Consider the following 25,645-nt stretch of genomic DNA (forward strand, 5'->3'; position numbering starts at 1 on the left):
TCAGGTTAAGAACTTTGCTTCAGGATGAGAACAGAAATTGCGCTCTGCCAGTGGGAGGCCCCATTAGCTAAAGTGGTGCTTCAGGTTAAGAACAGTTCCAGGTTAAGAACGGACCTCCGGAATGAATTAAGTACTTAACCTGAGGTACCACTGTAAATAAATAAACTCTAAAGGGAGTTGTGTCATGGGATATTTCTGGTTCGCGACTCACGTTTGCTTCCTTTGCCTTCAATTATTTCCCACTCCGGGAGCAGAGTGTAATTGAGGGGAAGGAACGAGTTGTGGTAGAGGAGGAGGAAAGAAGCGAAGGCCAAACCTTTTGAACCGAAGGAGGGATGAATGGCAGGCGCCCTGTGTCTCATTTTGAACATTTCCACCTCCGCTGCTCCTTATGATAAGGTTACCAGATTATTTTTTTCAATGAATCCAGGGACACTTTTCAACTTATGTGGATTTTGTATGGGGGCTGATTTGTAAATCCGGAGACTGTCCCCAGGAAATGGGGGTGTCTGGTAACCTTACCTTATGTGAAATATACTCAGAGTTGAGAGTGAATTTCATGCTCTTTATTCAGCTCATAGTGGTGAGGAGGAATGGAAGTTCCCCCAAAGTGTCTGCTTTATATACATTATTTACACAATGGGCCCCACGTGATTGGCTAATTCCGGGATTCTCCTGTAGGCCAATCAGGTTGCGGATTCCCTTCCACCTGGAGCTGGATTGGGTGGCTCCTGTGGACCAATCAGACTGCTGCATTCTGGGTCCTATTCAACTCGGTACATAACATTATGACAAATGGATACTCAGCCCCCCACCAAAGTGTTAGGATATTTCCGTTCCACCTTAAAAGGGAGCAGGCTTTGAGAGTCACAGAGTCTGCGTATTTCCTGTTCACAGGATGTTTATGTTTTCTGTTGCTTTCGTTTTCTCTCTGTGTCTGGAGACACTGACGCAGGCAGTCATGTCTTTCTTTGTTCTGATCAACGCTGAATAAAACTTGTAAATAATGCTCTCCTGAGTGCGACTTTTGCTGTGCATTATCTGCTGATAGAGTGTGCATGAGCTCTGGAATGTGGCAAGATAGTTTCTAGAAACTCATGTCGCTAATTGCTGATACTGCATGCCTACGGGAGATCGATGGATCATCCGGCAGACGGCTTGGGGCCGTGATGGACTTTGTCTCCCTGGCAGTATCCCAACACAAAGGTCTGTTTCAACAACATGTCCGGTGCTACTCAGGAGGGTCTGGGGTTGAAGTCAAACTGCTGCTGCGTTAAGCAGCACCAAAATGACCTCCTCGGGGCGCAAGCCAGGGCAGTGTGTCTGGAGGTCCTGGGCTGTCCAGATGACAAGATCCCCCCCCCCCAGCCTCTCAGATGTGGTCCAAAGGAAAGCAGAGCAAGACATTTGGTACCAGCTTGGTTGCAGGAGTTGCTGGAAGGTGGTGTACAAGGCGCCATCCAACCACCTTAGGGACTCCGCTCCAAATTTGTGTAGGGTTAACTTCTTCTCCCGAAATGTCCCGCATGGCTTAGGATCAGAGTTTTCCTTCTCCTAGGTGGGCTCCCTTCCCAGGTGGACGAGCCCCATCTGCCCCTCACTTTCCTCTATATCATGGGCTGAAACCCCCTTCTTGACCCTAGATTCAGGTAGGTAGCCACGTTGGCCTGACACAGCCAAAATAAGTAAATAAATAAAAGCTGTCCAGTAGCACCTTAGAGACCAGGAGGGACGCGGGTGGCGCTGTGGGTTAAACCACAGAGCCTCTTGGGCTTGCCGATCAGATGGTCAGCGGTTCGAATCCCCGCGACGGGGTGAGCTCCCGTTGCTCGGTCCCTGCTCCTGCCAACCTAGCAGTTCGAAAGCACGTCAAAGTGCAAGTAGATAAATAGGTACCACTGGCGGGAAGGTAAACAGCGTTTCCGTGCACTGCTCTTGTTCGCCAGAAGCGGCTTATGCTGGCCACATGACCCGGAAGCTGTCTGTGGACAAATGCTGGCTCCCTCGGCCAATAAAGCGAGATGAGCGCTGCAACCCCAGAGTCGGTCACGACTGGACCTAATGGTCATGGGTGCCTTTACATTTACCTTAGAGACCAACTAAGTTTGTTCTGGGTATAAGCTTTCATGTATCTGAAGAAGTGTGCATGCACACGAAAGCTTATACCCTGAACAAACTTAGTTGGTCTCCAAGGTGCTACCGGACAATTTTTTAATTTATTTCCCCTTCTTGACCATTGGACCCACTCTTGGTCTCATCCACTCCACCTGCCAGAGCCTGTTTTCACATTGCAGGGGAAGTCTATATAGCGCTGTCCTTGATGAATAGTCATAAAAGTTTTTATAAAATGGTTTTTATAAAATAGTTCTGAGGCGATTTGGGATGGCCCATTTCTGTTTCTCTCATTTTCTCATTTTTCAAATCTTTCCCTTCATTGCCCACAAGTTTGCAATTCTCTTTGTTTGTTTAAGTTCTTGTGAAAATTAGCCAGCATTTAGTGCACATTTTTTCTTACGTGCGCATTTTGCTATGTAATTTTGCCTAATATGCATATTATTATATTGGGACGTGGGTGGCGCTGTGGGTAAAACCACAGTGCCTAGGACTTGCCGATCGTATGGTCGGCGGTTCGAATCCCCGCGGCGGGGTGAGCTCCCGTCTTTCGGTCCCAGCTCCTGCCCACCTAGCAGTTCGAAAGCACCCTTAAAGTGCAAGTAGATAAATAGGTACCGCTTTCTAGTGGGAAGGTAAATGGTGTTCTGTGTGCTGCGCTGGTGCTGGCTCGCCAGAGCAGCAATGTCACACTGGCCATGTGACCCGGAAGTGTCTTCCGGAGGCGGCGCGAACGGCAATGGCGGTCTCCTTCACTCGCTGAAGGGGAAGCTCCGCGGAAACGGGTCGTCTGCTACGGCGAAGCGGAGACCCACATCGGAAAACCTCAGCTGATCGGATCAGCTGATAAGCGGCTTAGCGGCTTAGAAAAAGGGGGGGAACCCGCAGGAACTCGCAAGGCATTGTCGTCTTGCAAAGTAAGCCCATAGGAAATTCGTTTTGCGAAGCACCTCCAAAACGGAAAACCCTTTCGTCTAGCGGGTTTTCCGTCTTGCGAGGCATTCGTCTTGCGGGGCACCACTGTACCTGCAGTTTTATCCACACTTTATCCTGTGCTTTTGGGGCACATTATCTGGCTGGAAAGATCCATCGCCCAATTTGGAGAATTGAAAATGGGTGGCTGATTTTCGGTTTGTGTACCATTTCAGAAACAGACAGATTTGCCTTCAAATGTGAATTTAGTTGAATTTGAAGTTATGAAAGGTGAAGTTGAGTCAACTAGCCATGATTCCTTCTGGCGGTTCCCTCTCTGCGAGAAGCGAGGTTACAGGGAACCAGGCAGAGGGCCTTCTCGGTGGTGGTGCCCACCCTGTGAAACACCCTTCCATCAGATGTCAAGGAAATAAAAAACTATATGACATTTAGAAGATATCTGAAGGCAGCCATGTTTAGGGAAGTTTTTAATGTATTTTTAATCTTTTGTTGGAAGCCGCTCAGAGTGGCTGGGAAAACCCAGCCAGATGGGCGGGGTAGAAATAATAAATTACAGTGGTACCTCAGGTTAAGAACTTAATCCGTTCTGGAGGTCCGTTCTTAACCTGAAAGCGTTCTTAACCTGAGGTACCACTTTAGTTAATGGGGCCTCCCACTGCTGCCGCCGCACGATTTCTGTTCTCATCCTGAAGCAAAGTTCTTAACCCGAGGTACTATTTCTGGGTTAGCGGAGTCTGTAACCTGAAGCGTCTGTAACCAGAAGCATCTGTAACCCGAGGTACCACTCTATTATCATATTATTATTAGGACTTGCCCTGCCAGACCAAAAAGGCCTCCTTCTCACCTGAAATATACCTGACTCGTGTTCTTAAAGCCAAGTTTGCTTTCTGCCATAACCCTCAGTCCGCAAAGCTGACAGCTGAGGATGCTAAAATCTGGAACCTGAAGCTTACTGGTGTCTCCCCCCCCCCCCTTTCACGAAAGCTGTTTTGCTCTGCTAATGCAGCCCACCTAAAACCTGCGTTTGGCGGAAGGAGAAGGCGTTCGCCTTGTGTTCTGACGCCCCCCGCGTGCTTCTGTGGCCTTCTGCACGGGATTTGAGCTTCTGGCAATAACAAAACCCCATGTTCTCTACCGTCAGCCAACACTGTCATTGCAGCTGATGTCCCAATGCCTGAGTGACTGTTTTGTCGGACTGGGGTAGTCACAGCAGCTGGTATGAATCGCTATCTGTTGCACAGAAGGGGGGGGGCACAGAGACGGCATAGCTTTGGGGGCCAGTCGGAGGAAAGATGCTTTCTCAACTCTTGCAGCTTGGAGGTTGAAATCTTTGGGCATCCCAGGTTTCAGGCATTTGGACAGAAGAAGTTCGTAGCCGTCACGGAGGTGAACCTGAGTGCGAGGCGACAGAAATTTGCATTTTTGCTGGGTTTAGTATCGAGCGACATCCCTAAGGATAAAAGGAACGTATTCCTTTACGCAACCGCAGCAGGCAGAATTGTAGTGGCGAAAAATGGGGAAACTGATAAATACCACAGTTATTAGAATGGGGAACCAAACTTCTTGAATCCACGGAGATGGCAAAATTAACAGCATTGATTGGCTACTCTAATCAAATAATTAATAAAGAATGGGAATGCGTTAAGGAATACATGGAAAAAGTGGGTGCGGGAGCTTAAAAATTAATATGCAAAAGTATAAAAGGTGCAAGGAGATTGGATAATATTATATTGAGGATGGAATAACAAATAGAGTGAGTAAAGCAACAATAACGAAAATAATAGTAGGCCAAGAACACAGGTGGAGGGAAGTATTGGGTTGTGGGGGAGGAAGGTGAAGGGATTAATTTAAATTGCTTGATTATAAACAATTTTGCACCATCAAAATAGATGAAGCGAAGTAGGAAGATAAGTGAAAATGTAAGAAAAAACAATTTTCATTTTGGATAAACAGTTGGTTAAATTTAATTGATAATTAGACAGTAAGGATGGAAGTAAGGTGATAATTTGCTGGATTAATTTTTTTTTAACGTGGAAGGTAGGGGCGGGAGATGTGAGGAGGTCACAAGAAGATAAGAAAGTATGTTATGTTTTGTTATAACTTTGTTTGATTATTATATTGTAACTTAAAAATTTCAATAAAATATTTATATAAAAAAATAATTTAAATTGTTAAAGATTGGTATAGGATTTAAGAGATTTAAATTTCCATAAAGATTCTTTAAGGAAAGCAGTTCTTTTTTAAAAAAAAATAAAAAAGAAAGAAATTTGCAGTGTGGTCCTCGTTGGTGCTAGGCAGGGATGCCCTCTTTTCAGATGTGGTCGCCCTCAGCCAAAGAATCGTGGGCTGGTACCATTTTGCCCAGGACATGAAGCGAGGCAGTAGAGATGATGGAGGCACACACAGAGATTGCCTTGCAAAAAGCTGTGGCTGGTTTATTTAAATACAGTCGTACCTTGGAAGTCGAACAGAATCCGTTCCTGAAGTCCGTCCGACTTCTGAAACGTTCAGAAACCAAAGCGCAGCTTCCGATTGGAAGCTCCTGCAGCCAATCAGAAGCTCCGTCGGACATTCAACTTCCAAAAGAACGTTTGAAAACCAGAACATTCCCTTCCGGTTTTCGATCCTTCAGGAGCTGGACCGTTCGACTCCCAAGGCGTTCAGGAGCCGAGGTACGACTGTACCGTGTTTGCTACTGATAACCTCTGAGCTCAGAGTGGTTTGCAAAATAAAATAAAATTTAAAAAGTAGCAAATGTAATAATTCACTAATGGTTCTCCATTTCTGGGCACATTTGCAATGTAATGGGTAGCATACCAGCACTACAGCTGCACATGTAAATAGACACATACTTGTGCATTCCTTTTCCTTTCACCCCACCAGAATTCAGGCTTGAAAATGATGGGGTTTTTTTTTCTTTTTTCTTTTTCCAAGCCTAGTTGGGTAGAGGGTGTGATATTCTTGGAGAGTACAGCCGAGGAGGCAACAGCCGTCGCTGCTGTTGCTATAAAATAATAAGCGTCATAGATTCACTCACAGCTTAATGCCAACGAAAGCTGCTGTTTCTAAGACCAGTGCCGCAAGCGTTAAAATAAACATTCATAATTCAAACCTTCGAAACATAGAAGCATCCATCCTTAATTAAATAAAGCAATTTCCTTGAAGCAGCAGGTGGGGGTCCAGAAAAATATGGGAGGGGGTCGCTGGCAGTTTCAGAAAGGTCCACATCTGGATAGAGAAGGCAGGGCATTAGCCAGACCTTTATGTAGGAAACGGAAGGAATTTATTTATTTGTCATAGTTATCGTTTTACTCCTCTCCCGCCCCTCCTTCCTAGTCCTGATTTCAGCAAGAGGAGGGGCGATATGACCCTGCAGTGTGGCAGGCTGCTTTGGCGCAAAGGAATGGCGGCGGGCAACAGCTGGGGGGACCCCAAGAGAAGAAGGCTCAGAGTCCGGGGATTGGTGGTGGGGCGACGATGAGGGGTCAGAGGGAGAAGAGGGAGCAGCCTGGGAGGAGGAGGTGTCAGAAGATGGAGAGGGAATGAAATATACTCGGAGTCGAGAGTGGATTTCATACTCTTTATTCAGCTCATAGTAGTGAGGAGGAATGAAAGTTTCCCCAAAGTATCTGCTTTATATACATTATTTACACAATGGGCCCCACGTGATTGGCTAATTTGGGAATTCTCCTGTAGGCCAATCAGGTTGCGGATTCACTTCCATCTGGAGCTGGATTGGGTGGCTCCTGCAGACCAATCATACTACTGCATTGTTCTAGGACCAATCAGACTGCTGCATTTTGGATCCTATTGTTCTAGGACCAATCAGACTGCTGCATTTTGGATCCTATTGTTCTAGGACCAATCAGACTGCTGCATTCTGGATCCTATTGTTCTAGGACCAATCAGACTGCTGCATTTTGGACCCTATTGTTCTAGGACCAATCAGACTGCTGCATTCTGGATCCTATTGTTCTAGGACCAATCAGACTGCTGCATTCTGGATCCTATTGTTCTAGGACCAATCAGATTGCTGCATTCTGGATCCTATTGTTCTAGGACCAATCAGACTGCTGCATTCTGTATCCAATGTTCTAGGACCAATCAGATTGCTGCATTCTGGATCCTATTGTTCTAGGACCAATCAGACTGCTGCATTTTGGATCCTATTGTTCTAGGACCAATCAGACTGCTGCATTTTGGATCCTATTGTTCTAGGACCAATCAGATTGCTGCAGTTTGGATTCTATTCAACTCAGTACATAACAGGGAACAGGGCTTTGTGAGCGGGGAGATTCTGTGGCAGAGAGGTGGCCAGAATCAGAGACAGAAGCCGAAGTCGGAGAGGAGGGAGGGGAAGGAAGTGGAAGAAAACGTTTATTTCTGTTCAGACGTACTTTTTGTTGTAAAAAAATTGGGAGACAAAAAATAGGAAAAATAAAATATCAAAAAATAAAAATAAAAACCAACCCCTCTGGATGGTTGGAGATAATGAGGGGCCTTGCTTGGTTTGAGCATATAAAACAGGGCCTGTAAGACAGAGTTGTTCCGCCTGGCCTTTGGCTTGGAGCCAATTTGATTTCCTCCCACTCTTTCTTTTTTCTTTTCCTTCTCCTCCTGCGATGAGGCTACATTTTAATATTTTAATGTTCCATTATTTTAATGTTGTATTTAATTTTTGTTTTTAAGTTGTAATCATTCACCTTGTTTTTATTATTGCTTGTAAGCCACTCTGAGCCCGGCCTTGGCTGGGGAGGGCGGGGTATAAATAAAAAATTATTATTATTATTCTTATAACCCATCACAGGTGATTTCTAAGAGGGATTGTGAAACAACGTCACTTTGATGTTGTATGGCTTCCGTTTATATGCTTTATAAATAAAAATAGTGCACTGCATAGACACACACACCCCTGCCAGCAGCACATGCCCCTATGTGGCGAGGTTACCTTATCCATATGTGACTCTCAATTCCAAAATGTCTCTTTCCAGAACCTATTTTATTAGAATGATCTCAAGGGTCAACTGAACCTTCTGTTTATTGTATCCTAACCACATATGCTGCACACAGTCGTCGTTTTTTTGTTTCTTTATTGTTTCTCTTGTTTGTACAGTGGTACCTCGGGTTAAGTACTTAATTCGTTCTGGAGGTCTGTACTTAACCTGAAATTGTTCTTAACCTGAAGCCCCACCTTAGCTAATGGGGCCTCCTGCTGCCACCGTGCCGCCGGAGCACGATTTCTGTTCTCATCCTGAAGCAAAGTTCTTAACCCGAGGTACTATTTCTGGGTTAGCAGAGTCGTATGTAACCAGAAGCGTATGTAACCTGAAGTGTATGTAACCCGAGGTACCACTGTATGTGGTGTTTTGAAAACATAATAAACACATATTTTAAATATAAATAATAATAATTTTTAAAATCCTCTTCCCAGGGAACTCTGGGAATTGTAGCTCTGTGATAGGGGTAGGGGTAGCGCACCCTTAACAAACTACAATTCCCAGGACTCGTTGCCGATTGAGGGAAATTGGCGCCAACGTGCTGATTATTGTTCTTTTAAAGAACATTGATGCGGAGTTTAAGATTGGGGAAAGGATCCGAGACCTGGGAGAAGAGACAGTGGAAGAGGACTGGAAGAAATTCAAGGACTATTTGCAAAAGTATTGTAAATTGTATGAATGCTAGAATGATGCAGGATATAAAGACAACATGGCATTAGTAACCTAGCGGAAAGGAGTATGAAAATAACTGAATTATAAGAACAAAGATGAAATTTGAATAATATCATGTCAAGCTTAAATATTTAAATACTTGATAACAAAGGGTAAAATTGGAGACATAATAGTTGAAATGTACAATTTAAAACAAATTTTGAGAGAAGGTGAAGTATTTCTGAACATGATTTTGTAATCAGGAACACAGAAAAGGGAGATGTGAGGGAGTCACGAAAGAGGGTTATGGAAATAATATTTAAGAAACTGAATCATTTTCTTTTTTATGTCTTTTTATGTCTTTTTTATTGTTTTTTCTGTATGCTTTGTATGTCTTTTTTGTCTTTTTTTGGCTTACGGTGTTTTTCATTTTTCTTTTTGGATTGTGAATGGGAAGTTTGTTGTATTGTTTAAATTGTTTAAAACCCTTAATAAATATTTTACAAAAAAAAAAAAGATTGGGGAAAGGAGAGCCAGAAATTGACAGACACATCCGTCCCTTGGGTGCAGGCAGGATTCCTTACCGTAGAGGCGATTCTTACCGTTTTGGCTCATGTTTCCTCTGAACACCTCTAGAAATTAAACAATAGCATCTTTTCCCAGCTCCAGGTCAAGAAAAGCCTAATCTAGTTTATTTCTCCCCAATTCAATGCACAGGAGGAAGAGTGGGAGCAAAAAAACCCGGCGAACCAGTTCTCTGGCTGGGGCCGTTCCTGATAGCATCTGAGAGAAAGGGAATTTTGCGCCCCTGATCCTCCCAGATCTCAGTGGATTTACTGAGCACTTCCTGTCTCGTTGCAACAGATGTAATCCTGCACTGCATTGATTCTGTATTACTCACTAACTTAATTAAGAGCCAGCCATTCCTGATTTAATTGAAGGATAAACAGCTACGGCGTTCATTCCTGAGTCACACGGGAGGCTGGCAAAGTTATCCACAGTCAGGGCCGCTGAGAGCAGGATTGGGCCCTGGTGGGGGGGAGGGAATCAGGCTCCCCCCCCCCCACACACAACAGCAAGGGTGGACTGGCTAGAAATCTTAACGTGGGGCAGAAAATAAATGTGGAGTCTTGTTTTTATGCTAATAATAAGTACGATGATATCCATACCTGTTCAGAATATTAAGATCTTAATGACTAATATCGGCAATATAAGCACACACACAATGGATGCTGAACTGACCATGCTTTTACATTAAACTTGTACGTCTAACACAACACAGTGTGTGTCACGCAACGAGTTTGCTGTATTCACGCGGCCGCCGCTTACGAAACCCTGCAAATTTGACTGCAAGGAGATGGCACTGCGCAGCCAGAGTACAGAAGCGAAAGTTCGTACGTAATTGGGAATACTTAGAAAGGTTTGGTTTGCGGCACAAGTTTGCGGGCTGTTATCCAGAGTTGTGGGTGCACGGAACACGAAGAATATAGTGTTATGAGTTTTTGTGGAGGGCTTAGGCTGAATGCCTGGGCCTTCTTCTAATTCTTGGAATAGCCTAGCTAGCTTCCTGGCAAAGTGATTGATCACCTGGGCGATGGGCCATTAAGGGGGACAAAGGGAGAGGCTCTGTGCAAGATGGCAAGTGGGTATGTGGGTCCCCTCCCTCAACTCTCAGGTAGTTAGAAGGACAAAGGCAGAGTTGACCGTTGACTTAGAACCAAACACTGCAAACCCGGAAGTAAGTTTTCCGGTTTTTCAGAAGCTGAACATGCTCCATTTTGAGTGTTACGCTTCCGGTTTGAGTGTTACGCTGAGGTCTCTCTGTTTTTGCTATTTGTTTTGCATTTTTGTTTTTGCGGCTCTCTTTTTTTGTTTTTGTGACTGTGTGGAACCCAGGTCAGCTACTGATTGATTGATTGTGTGACTGCAGTACATTCTTTATTGCTTTCATTTTTATGGATAAATAGTCTTGTTAGATCAGGCGTCTCCAAGCTTTTCTTGCCTCGGGCCGGTGTCTCGAGCGATGATCGTTCAGCAGGCCGGAGGGCAGGGGAGCATGCGCTCATACACACGCGCACATGCTATTTCTGGCGCACTTCCGGGTGGGAGGAGCCCCGTGCTCATGCCCACAAGTATTTCCAGTGTTCCTCCAACCCGGAAGTGGGTCCCCGCGCCACGCCATTAAGAGCAGGCAGCAAGGGTTGCTGCGGGCCGGATAAACGAGTCCCTCGGGCCTTATCCGGCCCCCGGGCCGTAGGTTGGTGTCCCCTGCGTTAGATAGTAAAATTCATGTTAAATTGCTGTTTTGGGGTTTGTTTTTAAAAGTCTGGAATGGATCGATCCGTTTTGCATTACTTTCTATGGGAAAGCGCACCTTGGTTTTGGAACACCTTGGTTTTGGAACGGACTTCCGGAACGGGTTAAGTTTGAGAACCAAACAAATCAATGAATTTGCAAACGTGCAAATCCTATAGGCAAGGTAAGCTAATGGAGCCTGAATCAATCCTGGGAATTATGCAAATGTGCACGTTTGCTTATTTTATGCTGTGTATTGTATCCCTACACCCAGGAAGGAAAGCAAAGAGTGAGGCCGTGTCATGCCCAATTCTTTCCTTTTTTAAAAAAAACAAAAACTTAGTGGATACATCATTACGAGTGTCAATCAACTAATCAAGGCGCCCACAATCTGCATGCCGACAAAAGAATGCTGACTTATTTTTTTTAAAAAAGAAAGGTTGCTTAGTAGGTAATGTGTGCCCACGTGGCAACACCTGAGAGCCCAGCTACGTATCATAGTTTGACATTGCACACACCTATTTGTGGGGTTGTGGTTTTTTCAGTGCAAATATCAGCTCCAGGGAAGCCTGATGAAGATCAGGGCTGCAGCATTTGGGGGAGGGAAAGATGTAACCAATTCCTCTCTTGCGGCAATCCCAGTTAAAGCTGGGAACTGCAGGATGGGAGCATGCCGTAGTGCTCAAATCCTGCTTCCAGGTTTCGCCAAAGAGGCATCTGGTTTGCATGGGGAGGCATACTGGCTTAGATGATCCATGGGCCTGATCCAGAAGGCTCGTCTTCACTTCCTCTCCATGTCTTCTTAAGCTCCTCTCCATCTTCTCAAGCTGCTTGTTGGCATGGGAGGGACGTTCCTCCTGGCATCCATGCGGATTGGGACCGGAGCTCAACTGCGTGGGAGAGCTTTCCTCTATTACAAGTGGAACCTCTACTTACAACCATAATCCGTTGCGGAGGTCCGGTCGTAACTAGAAACGTACATAAGTAGAGGCGCACTTTCCCATAGAAAGTACAGTGGTACCTCAGGTTACAGATGCTTCAGATTACATACGCTTCAGGTTACAGACTCCGCTAACCCAGAAATAGTACCTCGGGTTAAGAACTTTGCTTCAGGATGAGAACAGAAATCGTGCTCCGGCGGCGTGGCGGTAGCAGGAGGCCCCATTAGCCAAAGTGGTTTCTCAGGTTAAGAACAGTTGCTGATTAACAACGGACTTCCAGAACAAATTAAGTTCTTAACCCGAGGTACCACTGTGTTGTTGTTGTTGTTGTTGTTGTTGTTGTTGTTGTTGTTGTTTTCTCCCTGGCGCTAGGGGGAATTAAAAAATGTCACCACTGCTCCGAGATCTGATGTTCAACATAAAGGACTGTCAACAAAATCGGCTGAAAGGGACTGAGAGAGATTTAAGAGCCTCGGATGTGATAGATCCAGGCTGAGAGCCGACAGACTGAAGGACAATTTCTGGGGATCGAAACTGGGGGAGGGGGGGAAAAGATTTGGAATCCAAAGGGGTATAATTATATGTTTTACTTGATAGGTTGTTTTGTAATTATTTTAATAATTGGGAACTTCGTGAAAGGGAACTTGGGTCGACCTTAGAAAAAGGGGTTAATGTTGAGTATTAAAATGAGGTTTAGAAGTTTAAAATTGACTAATTAAGACGAATTAAGTAAAATATTAATAAGGGATAAGTTGGGTATAAAGAACTTGCTGAGCTAAATTTTGGAATTGGGATGCAAGAAGGGGAGGTGGGGGAAGTCCGGGAAAGTGGTTAAGAAAATAAGGTTTTAAAACTATATGTGTTATTTGTGTGTAGTGTTGATGTGTATGTTTTTGTGTTTGTCTAAAAAAATTGAGAAAATCCCAATAAAAATTTTATTTAAAAAAAATAAAAAAATAAAAAAAATGTCGCCACCAACCTTTCCACCTGCTCTGGTGCAGCCCAGATTCCCCCCCAATACCCTCCTTCTGCTCAACATGTGGATCCCAGAAAGTTGCCTTGTACTGAGGGAAGGATGTGTTGGTCCATTCAGATTAGTATTGCCTTCACTGACTGGCAGCAGCTCTCCAGAATTTCCAAGAAGGCAAGTTCTCCGGCTCACCTGGAGATGCTGTTGGGCGATTGAACCAGAGAATGTCTGCGCTCTAAGCAAGTGCTTTACCCTTTTTATGTTACGATGGGCGTGGGAGGGGAACATGGCTGGGACAGTGCCAAGTGGAAATGTACAAACATGCCCCACTCCTGGCCCTTTTGTGTGTTCGGGGGAGAGGACGGTGGGACTGTGGGTCCCTGGGAACCGTGCTCGAGATCTGATCTGCTTTCTCTGAGATCTAAGATCTCATCTGGCAACCTCTTGATTTCTGCAACGGATGGCAGTGCATTTTTGTGATTTTGCAAAAAAGTTATATTGGGTTGCTGCATAGCTTGTTTTGGAAAATTAAGAGGAAAGTGGAGAGGAGAAGAAAGCACTTCTAGCTAGAAAGAGGGTGGTTTTGCAAAAGAATTCTCCCATGCATTACTCTCCTGCACTTGTATTTTCCAAATCCCCCCCCCCCCATTAAAAGCTGCTTTCTTCCTGCAGGATTCTTGTTGTTGTTGTTGTTGTTTAGTCGTTTAGTCGTGTCCGACTCTTCGTGACCCCCTGGACCAGAGCACGCCAGGCACTCCTGTCTTCCACTGCTTCCCGCAGTTTGGTCAAACTCATGCTGGTCGCTTTGAGAACACTGTCCAACCACCTCGTCCTCTGTCGTCCCCTTCTCCTTGTGCCCTCCATCTTTCCCAACATCAGGGTCTTTTCCAGGGAGTCTTCTCTTCTCATGGCCAAAGTCTTGGAGCCTCAGCTTCAGGGTCTGTCCTTCCAGTGAGCACTCGGGGCTGATTTCCTTCAGAATGGAGAGGTTTGATCTTCTTGCAGTCCATGGGACTCTGAAGAGTCCTCCAGCACCAGAATTCAAAAGCATCCATTCTTTGGCGATCAGCCTTCTTTATGGTCCAGCTCTCACTTCCATACATCACTACTGGGAAAACCATAGCTTTAACTATGTCACCATCTGCAGTGATCATGGAGCCCAAGAAAGTAAAATCTCTCACTGCCTCCATTTCTTCCCCTTCTATTTGCCAGGAGGTGATGGGCCCAGTGGCCATGATCTTCGTTTTTTTGATGTTGCGCTTCAGACCATATTTTGCGCTCTCTTCTTTCACCCTCATTAAGAGGTTCTTTAATTCCTCCTCACTTTCTGCCATCAAGGTTGTGTCATCTGCATATCTGAGGTTGTTGATATTTCTTCTGGCAATCTTAATTCCGGCTAGGGATTCATCCAACCCAGCCTTTCGCATGATGAATTCTGCATATAAGTTAAATAAGCAGGGAGACAATATACAGCCTTGCCGTACTCCTTTCCCAATTTTGAACCAATCAGTTATTCCATATCCAGTTCTAACTGTCGCTTCTTGTCCCACGTAGAGATTTCTCAGGAGACAGGTGAGGTGATCAGGCACTCCCGTTTCTTTAAGAACTTGCTGTAGTTTGCTGTGGCCGACAAAGTCAAAGGCTTTTGGAAAGGCCATTCGCTGTTTGTTGCCGCAGCTTTACTGGCGTGCAAGTAGCTTTGCAGTCCTTTCCCTCTGTGTTCTCTAAGGAACCCTGAGAGAAGAGTTCTTAATGAGCCCATTTCACAGAAACGGAGCTCAGTTGGACCTGCCTGGGGCTGTCTGAAGGCAAGGCAAGTTTCAGACGATTGCCCTCAGGCTCACTGAGGATGTAAAGCTGTGTCTGGGCTGAAGCACTTTAGATTTCAGATGACAGCTCTCTGGATTGCGTAGCACAGGGGTCAGCAAACTTTTTCAGCAGGGGGCCGGTCCAATGTCGCTCAGACCTTGTGGGGGGTCAGACTATATTTTGAAAAAAATAGTGAATGAATTCCTATGCCCCACAAATAACCCAGAGATGCATTTTAAATAAAAGCACACATTCTACTCATGTAAAAACACGCTGCTTCCTGGACAATCCACGGGCCAGATTTGGAAGGTGATTGGGCTGGATCCGGCCCCCGGGCCTTAGTTCGCCTTCCCAAGGCTTAGGATGCAATCCGGAACGTGGCTTCTTTTGAGGCAAGAGCTTCTGACGGCAGCTTCTCAACTTCAAATCACACAGCAGCAGGGTGGATTTCATTTAAATCAAATTGATTTAAATCATTATTTAAATCACTAGTCAGTAAGACTTGATTTAAATCAATTGTTTAACAGAAACACTCATTCTTGCATATTTACAACCAGATGGAAGTTTCGTTTTTGGGATAATAAATTTTCAGAGTAGTTTTTACAGTTATATCAAAAATGACTGATTTCGTTATACTGTTAGATAATTATAAAATTATTGCGAGGTTTAATAAGTTAACTGTTTATATTTGGACAACTTTTCAGCTGTACAGTGGTACCTCGGGTTACATATGCTTCAGGTTACATATGCTTCAGGTTACAGAGTCTGCTAACCCAGAAATAGTGCTTCAGGTTAAGCACTTTGCTTCAGGATGAGAACAGAAATTGTGCAGCGGCAGCAGGAGGCCCCATTAGCTAAAGTGGTGCTTCAGGTTAAGAACAGTTTCAGGTTAAGTACGGACCTCCGGAACGGATTAAGTACTTAACCTGAGGTACCACTGTACTTTATCAGAAGGAGAAAAATAATAACAATCTAAGTAATTTATTTAACTAAAACAATAACATTATAGCATATGTTTCCAGGTTTGTTAACCGATGTGGTTAAACGTGTTTACAAAAAACCAAAACAACTTAGGCTGAGTTTTAGCACACATGAAAAACTTAAAACAAATCCTTATTTCCTGATAAATAGCCTTTGGACTATAATGTACCGTATTTTTCACCCCATAGGGCGCACCGGCCCATAGGGCGTACCAGGCTTCGGGATGAAGGCTGCTATCCGCAAGCCTTGGGAGCCCGACGGGAACTTCCGCCAAGCTCCCAAGGCTTGCAGATATCTGCCCCAAGCCCGGGGTGCGCAACGCAGCGCTCCCTGGGCTTCGGGCTGCAGGCAGCTGTTCGCAAGCCTGCGGAGCCCAGAGGAAGTTCCCACCGGGCTCCGCAGGCTTGCAAATATCTTCCTGAAGCCTGGAGAGCGAGAGGGGTCGGTGCGCACCGACCCCTCTCGCTCTCCAGGCTTCAGCGAAAGCCTGCATTCGCCCCATAGGACGCACACACATTTCCCCTTCATTTTTGAAGGGGAATGAAGGGGAAATGCGTGTGCGTCCTATGGGGCGAAAAATACGGTAACTTAAATAGAAAACTATCTTTGGAAAGATTTTTCCTCCAAAAGCATTTTATCTTAAAAATTTAAGATTTAAATTTTTAAAAATCTGATTATTATTTTTAAAAATAATTGATTTTATCCATCCTGTTTAGCAGTGGTTCAGCAATAACACAGGTGCCCTCATCTGGGTCGGTTTTGGCCCTGAGCAATACACAGCAACACATTTGCAGGAGGCTCTTAGCTTTCAAAAACTTCACAGTCCCAACTTTCATAGAATCGTAGAATTTTAGAGTTGAAAGGGACCCCAGGGGTCATCTAGTCCAACCCCCTGCAATGCAGGAATCTCAGCTGAAGCATCCATGGCTGATGGCCGTCCAATCTCTGCTTAAAAACCTCCAGGGAAGGAGGTTTGTTCGCTGTTTTGACAAGGATACAGCAGTTCTTATTAACCTTTGAAAAGATGTTGCAGATCTGAGCAGTCAGGGCAGCAGGGCTTTTTTGGGGGGGGGGTGGAATTGAAGATATTGGTTCTCAAGACAGCCTGTTCCGTTTGATTCTAGGCTGTGTTTGCACCCAGCACGAACCCTTCATGGTGGTTATTTGCCCAACGCGTTTTTTCCTCCTGCTTTTCAGCCCAGAGAACGCTGCAAAAGCAACTCATATGTGTCGGCAATAAGATTCTTCCTGCCTTCGGTCTTATACCGTATTTTTTGCTCTATAAGACTCACTTTTTACCCTCCTAAAAAGTAGGGGGAAATGTGTGTGCGTCTAATGAAGAAGAAGAAGAGGAGGAGTTTGGATTTGATATCCCGGTTTATCACTCCCCTTCAGGAGTCTCAAAGCGGCTCACATTCTCCTTTCCCTTCCTCCCCCACAACAAACACTCTGTGAGGTGAGTGGGGCTGAGAGACTTCAGGGAAGTGTGACTGGCCCAAGGTCACCCAGCAGCTGCATGTGGAGGAGCGGAGACGCGAACCCGGTTCCCCAGATTACGAGTCTATCGCTCTTAACCACTACACCACACTGGCTCTCAATGGAGCGAATCCAGGCTGCGCAGCTATCCCAGAAGCCAGAACAGCAAGAGGGATTGCTGCTTTCACTTCGCAGCGATCCCTCTTGCTGTTCTGGCTTCTGAGATTCAGAATATATTTTTTTCTTGTTTTCCACCTCCAAAAACTAGGTGCGTCTTGTGGTCTGGTGCGTCTCATAGAGCGAAAAATACGGTAATCTGATGAAGGCACGACACGAAAGAAAAAGACGTTGGGAGGGAGAAGGAAAAGGATAAACTGGGGCACTTGTTTCTTAAGCTCTTGTTTTCACCTCCAGGAAACTGCTGCAGATTGCGGTGCCCTTTCTCAAACGCCTCTCTCTGCCTCTCTTTTTTTGCAGGATATGCGGAAACACGTGATTATGACACTCCTGGATACGGAACAGTCGTACGTGGAGTCGCTGCGGACCTTGATGCAGGTAACTGACCCGGCCAGGGACTTTGAGCTTTGGTCAAACTCTGCACTGCTCAGATATACCTGTGCTGTTTTTCTTCTCTAAAGTGGTATCATATTGCTTTAAAGGCATGGTCTGAGTGTGGCCCGTGTTCAAAATTCTTTGAGTTTTAGGAGGGTAGGATCTAAAATAAAAAATCCCCCATGCCCATAATTTGCACACTATAACTTGCGCACGGCATTCTCACTACCGTCTTGTGACTGGCAGTCACAGTACAGTGGTCCCTTGGTTCGCAAACGTAATCCGTTCTGGAAGTCCGTTCCAAAACTAAAGCGTTCCAAAACCAAGGCACTCTTTCCCATAAAAAGCAATGCAAAATGGATTAATCCGTTCCGGACTTTTAAAACAACCCCTAAAACAGCAATTACATGGATTTTACTATCTAACGAGACCATCGATCCATAAAATGAAAGCAATAAACAATGTACTGCAGTCACACAATCAATCAATCAGTCAGTAGCTGAACTGCGTTCCACACAGTCACACACACAAAAAGAGCCACAAAAACGCAAAATAAATAGCAAAAACAGACAGACCTCAGCGTAACATTCAAATCGGAAGTGTGGCGCTGAAAACAGAAGCATAACACTCAAAACAGAGCAGTCGGCTTCCGAAAAAAGTTCGTAAACTGGAACACTTACTTCTGAATTTGCAGTGTTTGGGTTCTACGTTGTTTGAGTGCCAAGGCGTTTGAAAACCAAGGCACCACTGTACCAAATTTCCTTGTTAAACCTTTACGTTGCTTATCTCAACCACATTTTTCATTGCATTTGCTGTTGGGTTGCAGAACGGCAGTGTGGTATAGTGGTACAGTGGTGCCTCGCAAGACGAAAAGAATCCGTTCCGCGAGTCTCTTCGTCTTGCGGTTTTTTCATCTTGCGAAGCAAGCCCATTAGCGGATTAGCGCTATTAGCGGTTTAGCGGATCAGCTGATTAGCGGCTTAGCAGATCAGCTGTTAAGCGGCTTAGCGGCTTAGGATCAGCTGATAAGCGGCTTAGCGGCTTGGGGAAGGGTGGGAGGAAAAAACCCCCGCAGGAACTCGCAAGACATTTTCGTCTTGCGAAGCAAGCCCATAGGAAATTCGTTTTGCGAAGCACCTCCAAAACAGAAAACCCTTTCGTCTAGTGGGTTTTCCGTCTTGCGAGGCATTCGTCTTGCGGGGCACCACTGTATAGTGGATGGACTGGATCACGGGTCAGCAACCTTTTTCAGCCGGTTGCCGGTCGACTGTCCCTCAGACCTTGTGGGGGGCCAGACTATATTTTGGAGGGGGGAAATGAACGAATTCCTATGCCCCACAAATAACCCAGAGATGCATTTTAAATAAAAGGGCAAATTCTACTCATGTAAAAACACGCTGAATCCTGGACTGTCCGCGGGCTGGATTGAGAAGGCGATTGGGCCAGATCTGGCCCCTGAGCCTTAGTTTGCCTACCCATGGACTAGGTCCCAGGAGACTCGGGTTCAAATTCCCACTCAGCCATGAAGCTCCCTGGGTGGATGACCTCGGGCCAGTCATGGTCTCCTCTCAGCTCGATCTACCTCTCAGGGTTGTTGTGAGAGGGGGAGAACTGGGTACGCTCCCTTGGGGAGTAATGAAACAACCGTGATAATAGACCTCTTTTGGAAGTTAACGGTGAGCTGGGAATGAGTGCCATTCTAGTGCCTGCTGCCAGGTGGCTCCACTTTGTTCATAGACCCCCAAGGGGACCCCAGGGGTCATCTAGTCCAACCCCAAGCAGGTCAGGAGTGCAAATGAGGACAACAGGCCAAGATGCTTGGCTTAGTGTGGCCTGCAAGCCAGGGTGCATTTGATTTAAATCAAATCGATTTAAATCACTAGCCAGTAAGACTTGATTTAAATAACTAGTCTGTAAGACTTGATTTAAATCACTAGCCAATAAGACTAATGATAATAATAATAATAAGAAGAAGAAGAAGAAGAAGAAGAAGTCCGATGAGGGAAGGTTATGGGAACTGGGTGTGTTTGACCTGATTCTGCAAGGATGTTCTTACATTCTTTGACTTTTAGAAAACACCTGAAGGCAGCCCTGTTCAGGGAAGTTTTTAATGACTGATATTTTATTGTGTTTTTAATATTTTGTTGGGAGTCGCAAAGAGTAGCTGGGGCTACCCAGTCTGATGGGCGGCGTATAAATTTAATAATAATAATAATAATAATAATAATAATAATAATAATAATAATAATAATTTATACCCCACCCGTCTGGCTGGGCTTCCCCAGCCACTGTGGGCGGCTTCCAACAAAACACTAAAATACAGTAATGCATCAGACATTAAAAGCTTCCCTAAACAGGGCTGCCTTCAGATGTCTTCTAAAATTAAAGGAGCAATACGGACAGGGGTTCCTGGTTTACCCGCAGGGAGGTCTGTTGGGGATTTCTGAGCACTTTTGGCTGAGCGATGCCCAGGAGTTTCTCTGTAACCAAGAAGCGCACTTTTCTCTCCCTCTGCGACTCCTTGCTTGGCTGCAGTGCCTTAGCAGGGCTGCCGGAAACACGACCTGTGCATTCCTAATTCGGCAGAGCGACCCACGCCGGGCACTGGGAAGCTTTTGTCAGCCCAAACCCAGCCTGCGCTCGTCTCCGTGGCAACTGCATCCCGTTGTCACGGGATCCGGGGCTCGAGAGCAGAGCACCAGGGATGACGGCGCTGGGGATCAAGTTGTCAGGGAACTTGCATTCAGGTTTATTCCCCCTTTGGTGTGTGTGTAAATGCTATCTGACTGGGAAGACCTGCCTCCCCACGATTCATTTGCAGGCTCTGAGGCAGCAATATGAGTCGTTTTTGTGCCTGCGGCAGTTCTGATTCCACGGGAATCTATTTCTGCCTTTTCAATTGTCCAAATGGGGGGGCGCTTAGCTGTTTCCCCTCCCTTTTGGTCCACGTACAATAAATCCTTCCCACGCACCGCAACTCTCAAGTGTGAAAATTGGAGGGTTATTTTCGTACCCTTCGCCCTCTGCTTTGAGTCTCTAATTCACGGAAAACAGACTTGTCAGCCGCAGCTCTTCGCCATTTCCGAAGGCCGGGCTCTCTCGACCTCCTTTGTGCAATAAGACTTTTTATTTAATGCTCTGAGTCCTTTTCATCTGTAAACCATAATACAGTGGTACCTCGGGTTAAGAACTTAATTCGTTCTGGAGGTCCGTTCTTAACCTGAAACTGTTCTTAACCTGAAGCACCACTTTAGCCGATGGGGCCTCCTGCTGCCACTGTGCTGCCCCAGTGCAATTTCTGTTCTCATCCTGAAGCAAAGTTCTTAACCCGAGGTACTATTTCTGGGTTAGCGGAGCCTGTAACCTGAAGCGTATGTAACCTGAAGTGTATGTAACCCGAGGTACCACTGTAGTAGTAGTAATTATTATTATTATTATTAATCCAGCTGCGTTTCCCCAGCTACTCTGGGCAGCTTCCAACAGAATATTTAAAAAAACGACAACACATCAAACATTAAAAGCTTCCCTAAACAGGGCTGCCTTCAGATGTCTTCTAAAAGTCAGATAGTTGTTTATTTCCTTGACATCTGATGGGAGGGCATTCCACAGGGCGGGCGCCACCACCAAGAAGGCCCTCTGCCTGGTTCCCTGTAACTTCACTTCTTGCAGTGAGGGAACCGCCAGAAGGCCCTTGGAGCTGAACCTCAGTGTCCGGGCTGAACAATGGGGGTGGAGATGCTCCTTCAGGTCTACTGGGCCGAGGCCATTTAGGGCTTTCAAGGTCAGCACCAAAACTTTGAATTGTCCTCGGAAATGTACCGGGGGCCAGTGTAGGTCTTTCAGGACCAGTGTTATGTGGTCTCGGCGGCCGCTCCCAGTCACCAGTCTAGCTGCCACATTGCCCTCCTTTTTACTCCATCGAGGAAGCAGTGTGGCTCAGAGGTAGAGCATTTGCCTTCCATGAAGAGGGTCCCAGGTTCAGTCCCCAGCATCTCCAGATAAGGGAGGGAGGGTCTCCCTTCCTGAAGCCCTGGGAAGCGACTGCCAGTCAGTGTAGACAAAACTGAGCCAAATGTCCCCATGTTCTGACTCAGAATAAGGCAGCTTCCTATAGGATAAGATCAAGCCTATGGGTAGGCAAACTAAGGCCCGGGGGCTGGATCCGGCCCAATCGCCTTCTAAATCCGGCCCGCAGACGGTCCAGGAATCTGCGTGTTTTTACATGAGTAGAATGTGTCCTTTTATTTAAAATACATCTCTGGGTTATTTGTGGAGCCTGCCTGGTCTTTTGACATGAATAGAATGTGTCCTTTTATTAAAAATGCATCTCTGGGTTATTTGTGGGGCATAGGAATTCATTCCTCTTTTTTCAAAATATAGTCCGGCCCCCACAAGGTCTGAGGGACAGTGGACTGGCCCCCTCCTGAAAAAGTATGCTGACCCCTGGTCAAGCCAGTGGCTTATCTGGTCCAGCAATCCCCACATCCCTCCAGCGTGCTCAATCTGGAGGGACATTGGGGTTGTTGAAGCAGAGAGAAGAACAAAGCTGTATCGGCAGCTCGGCAACGCAGCTTCTTTCTCACTCTGCAGCAGTATGAGGGCGGAACGCAATGGCGGTTCCGCTCAGCGGTATATCGCCGGCAAAACGGCCACTTCTCTGGAGTCCCTCTGTCTCCAGCTTTTCTCCCCCTCACCGTGCTGGGCGCTGGAAGCAGAGGGACTCAGAAAATGGCAGTCTCGCCAGCGATACACCGCTAAGCGAAGCCATCATCATGGTCCGCCCCTTGCACAGTCCTGGGTGATGCAATGGATGCTCGGGTTGTGAACGTGATCCGTGCAGGATGCACGTTCACAACTCGCAGCATCCACAACCTGCAGCGGCGCGTCTGCGCACACGCGGGTCATGATTCGGCGCTTCTGCACATGCGCAAAAAGCGATTTAGTGCTTATGTGCATGTGCAATCGCCAAAACCCGGAAGTAACCCGTTCTGGTACTTCCGGGTTTCGCTGGTGGTGCTGTGGGTTAAACCACAGAGCCTAGGACTTGCCGATCAGAAGGTCAGCGGTTTGAATCCCCACAACGGGGTGAGCTCCTGTTGCTCAGTCCCTGCTCCTGCCCACCTAGCAGTTCGAAAGCACGTCAAAGTGCAAGTAGATAAATAGGTACCGCTCTGACGGGAAGGTAAACGGCATTACTGTGCGCTGCCCTGGTTCGCCAGAAGCGGCTTAGTCCTGCTGGCCACATGACCCAGAAGCTGTACGCCGGCTCCCTCGGCCAGTAAAGCGAGATGAGCGCCACACCCCCAGAGTTGGCCACAACTGGACCTAATGGTCAGGGGTCCCTTTACCTTTACCTTTAACCCCAAAAAACGCAACCTGAAGCATCTGTAACCCGAGGTGTGACTGTATATGGATATATCTAGCCCAGGCCTAGCAGGGACAGGGAATAAGGTCCTGGTTTTCACTCTTTGGAAGTCCGATTCAATAGCCTCGACCGGCGGCATTTGCTCAAAGTTGCGCTTATGCAGAATTCTGCGTTGTCGTCATCGGAATTCCTCAGGACAGGGTGTGCCAACCTTTGTGGTGCCAGGCTTTTTTCAAGCAGGGGACAAGGGGGCTTTAATTGGATGTCACAAAGGCAAAGCCATCGACTCGCGGAAGAGGAGAGCTAGAGAGAGCAGCTGCTTTGTGGGCTTGAAGGACAGGGGAAGATAATTACATCTCAGGAGCCTTTAATACGGCACAGTGAAATTCCTGGAAATGCTCCTGACTCATTCAGAGATGACATCTTTGAAGAGCGGAGACAAGGGCAGCAAAAGGAGCAATCCAGTTTTGATTAGCTTTTTAAATACCGACGAGATGCGGAACGTTTCCTCCACCTTTGGAAAGTTATATAGCTGCAGTGCAAGCAGCCAAGATTTTGGTCTCTTTTGAATGTAACACTAAACTGTGGGTTAGCTTGACTTGCACCCAGTGTCCCTCTCCGCTTTCATTTCTGTTTTTGATTACCTATTATTATGATTTGTTAATTGTCTATACCGTGTTTCATCAGTGTGTCATTACGTGCTAACCTTAAAATGTGGTTTAGGCTTAACTATATGGTTTAGGGAAACAAGCAAATACAGTGGTACCTCGGGTTACATACACTTCAGGTTACATACGCTTCAGGTTACAGACTCCGCTCACCCAGAAATAGTGCTTCAGGTTAAGAACTTTGCTTCAGGATGAGAACAGAAATTGTGCTCCAGCGGCGTGGCAGCAGCAGGAGGCCCCATTAGCTAAAGTGGTGCTTCAGGTTAATAACAGTTTCAGGTTAAGAACGGACCTCCGGAATGAATTAAGTACTTAACCTGAGGTACCACTGTAACATAAACCAGGGTTTGAAGCTGGCCTAACTTTAGTTGTAGGTTGTAGCTTCAGCTTTTAGCCTGCTCTGTGCTTCGATGGTCTATAATTCAAAGATTTGGGCTTTAACCATAATTGTCTTCCTTGATTACTTGTTCTAATTACAGGTAGGTAGCCGTGTTGGTCTGCCGTAGTCCAAACAAAAAAACAAACAATTCCCTTCAGTAGCACCTTAGAGACTAACTACCATATTTTTCGCCCTATAGGACGCACTTTTTCCCCTCCAGAAATGAAGGGGAAATGTGTGTGCGTCCTATGGGGCGAATCCAGGCTTTCGCTGAAGCTTGGAGAGCGAGAGGGGTCGGTGCGCACCAACCCCTCTCGCTCTCCAGGCTTCAGGAAGCTATCAGCAAGCCTGGGGAGCCGGCGGGAGTTCCCGCAGGGCTCCCTAGGCTGTGGATAGCAGCCTGCTGCCTGGAGTGCGGGGCACGCTGAAGCCGCGGCTGGGGGTGGGGGAATAATTTTTTTTTCTTTATTCCCCCCCCAAAAAAAAAACCTAGGTGCGTCCTATGGGCCGGTGCGTCCTATAGGGTGAAAAATACGGTAAGTTTGTTATTGGTAAGAGCTTTCATGTGCATGCACGAAGAAGTATCTGAAGACGTGTGCATGCACACGAAAGCTCATACCAATAACAAACTTAGTTGGTCTCTAAGGTGCTACTGGAAGGAAATTTTTTTTTTTCATTCTGGATTAGTTATAGCTTCCGAGTCACCTTCAAAGGTAGCCCCACATAGAACGCATTGCAGTAGTCCAAGCAAGAGATAACTAGAGCATGCGCCACTCTGGCGAGACAGTCTGTGGGCAGGGAGGGTCTCAGCCTGCGCACCAGATGGAGCTGGTAGACAGCTGGCCTGGACACAGAATTGACTCCCAGGCTGCGCACCTGGTCCTTCAGGGGCACAGTTAACCCATTCAGGACCAGGGAGTCCTCCACACCCACCCACTTCCTGTCCCCGAAAAACACTACTTCTGTCTTGTCAGGATTCAACCTCAATCTGTATCAGGCTCCCCTCCACCCTTGTAGCGAAGGACTCAGAAAGCTTTGCATCTGGCAGAACAAAGTGTGTGAATGCCTGCTTGGGCAACTTCTGGCTGAAAGAGAATAGGGATGCAAGGGCTGTCAGTTCTGGCAACCGTGTTATAGGGGCCGGTCCTGTCCTGAGAACTCTCTGCTTGTTGCCTGTATTTTTGAATAAAAAGTTAACTCGACTGCTCGCCTCTTCAGTGCTGACACCAGCTCAATGGCAGAGGACCTCCTTTGCTTGCAAGAGGTCCTAGGCAAAATAGAGCATCTCTATGGAAAAGTAGCAGGTGATGGAAAGGAGACTTTTCTGCCTTGGACTCTGGAGAGCTGCTTCCCCAACCTGGTGCCCTCCATAAGTTTTGGGGAGCAGCTCCCACCAGCCACGCTAGGCTGGGGCAGATGGGTGTTGTAGTCCCAAAAATCTGGATGTCACCCACTTGAAGAAGAAGTGTGTGTGTGTGTGTGCGCGCGCGCGTATATACCAGCATATTCTACGTCA

General features: G+C 46.3%; 1 protein-coding gene and 1 long non-coding RNA gene across 4 annotated transcripts in view; both read left to right on the forward strand.

The window, feature by feature from the left end:
• The window catches only part of LOC310705462, a 295,970-nt gene that overhangs the window by 201,907 nt on the left and 68,418 nt on the right, over positions 1 to 25,645 (forward strand). The window lies entirely within an intron of this gene.
• ARHGEF17 (Rho guanine nucleotide exchange factor 17) overlaps positions 1 to 25,645 on the forward strand; it is a 198,674-nt gene that overhangs the window by 104,611 nt on the left and 68,418 nt on the right. For all 3 annotated transcript variants that reach the window (XR_014525147.1, XR_014525148.1, XM_083499151.1), the window contains exon 2: positions 17,643 to 17,720. Coding sequence is in view for 1 of the 3 variants with exons in the window: in XM_083499151.1 (XP_083355277.1) it covers positions 17,643 to 17,720 (78 nt within the window). In the remaining 2 variants the exon portion in view is untranslated. The remainder of the gene's footprint in view (positions 1 to 17,642; positions 17,721 to 25,645) is intronic.

The sequence above is a fragment of the Podarcis liolepis genome (genome assembly GCF_965112155.1).
Source record: "Podarcis liolepis genome assembly, chromosome: 4".
Classification (NCBI taxonomy): Eukaryota; Metazoa; Chordata; class Lepidosauria; order Squamata; family Lacertidae; genus Podarcis; species Podarcis liolepis.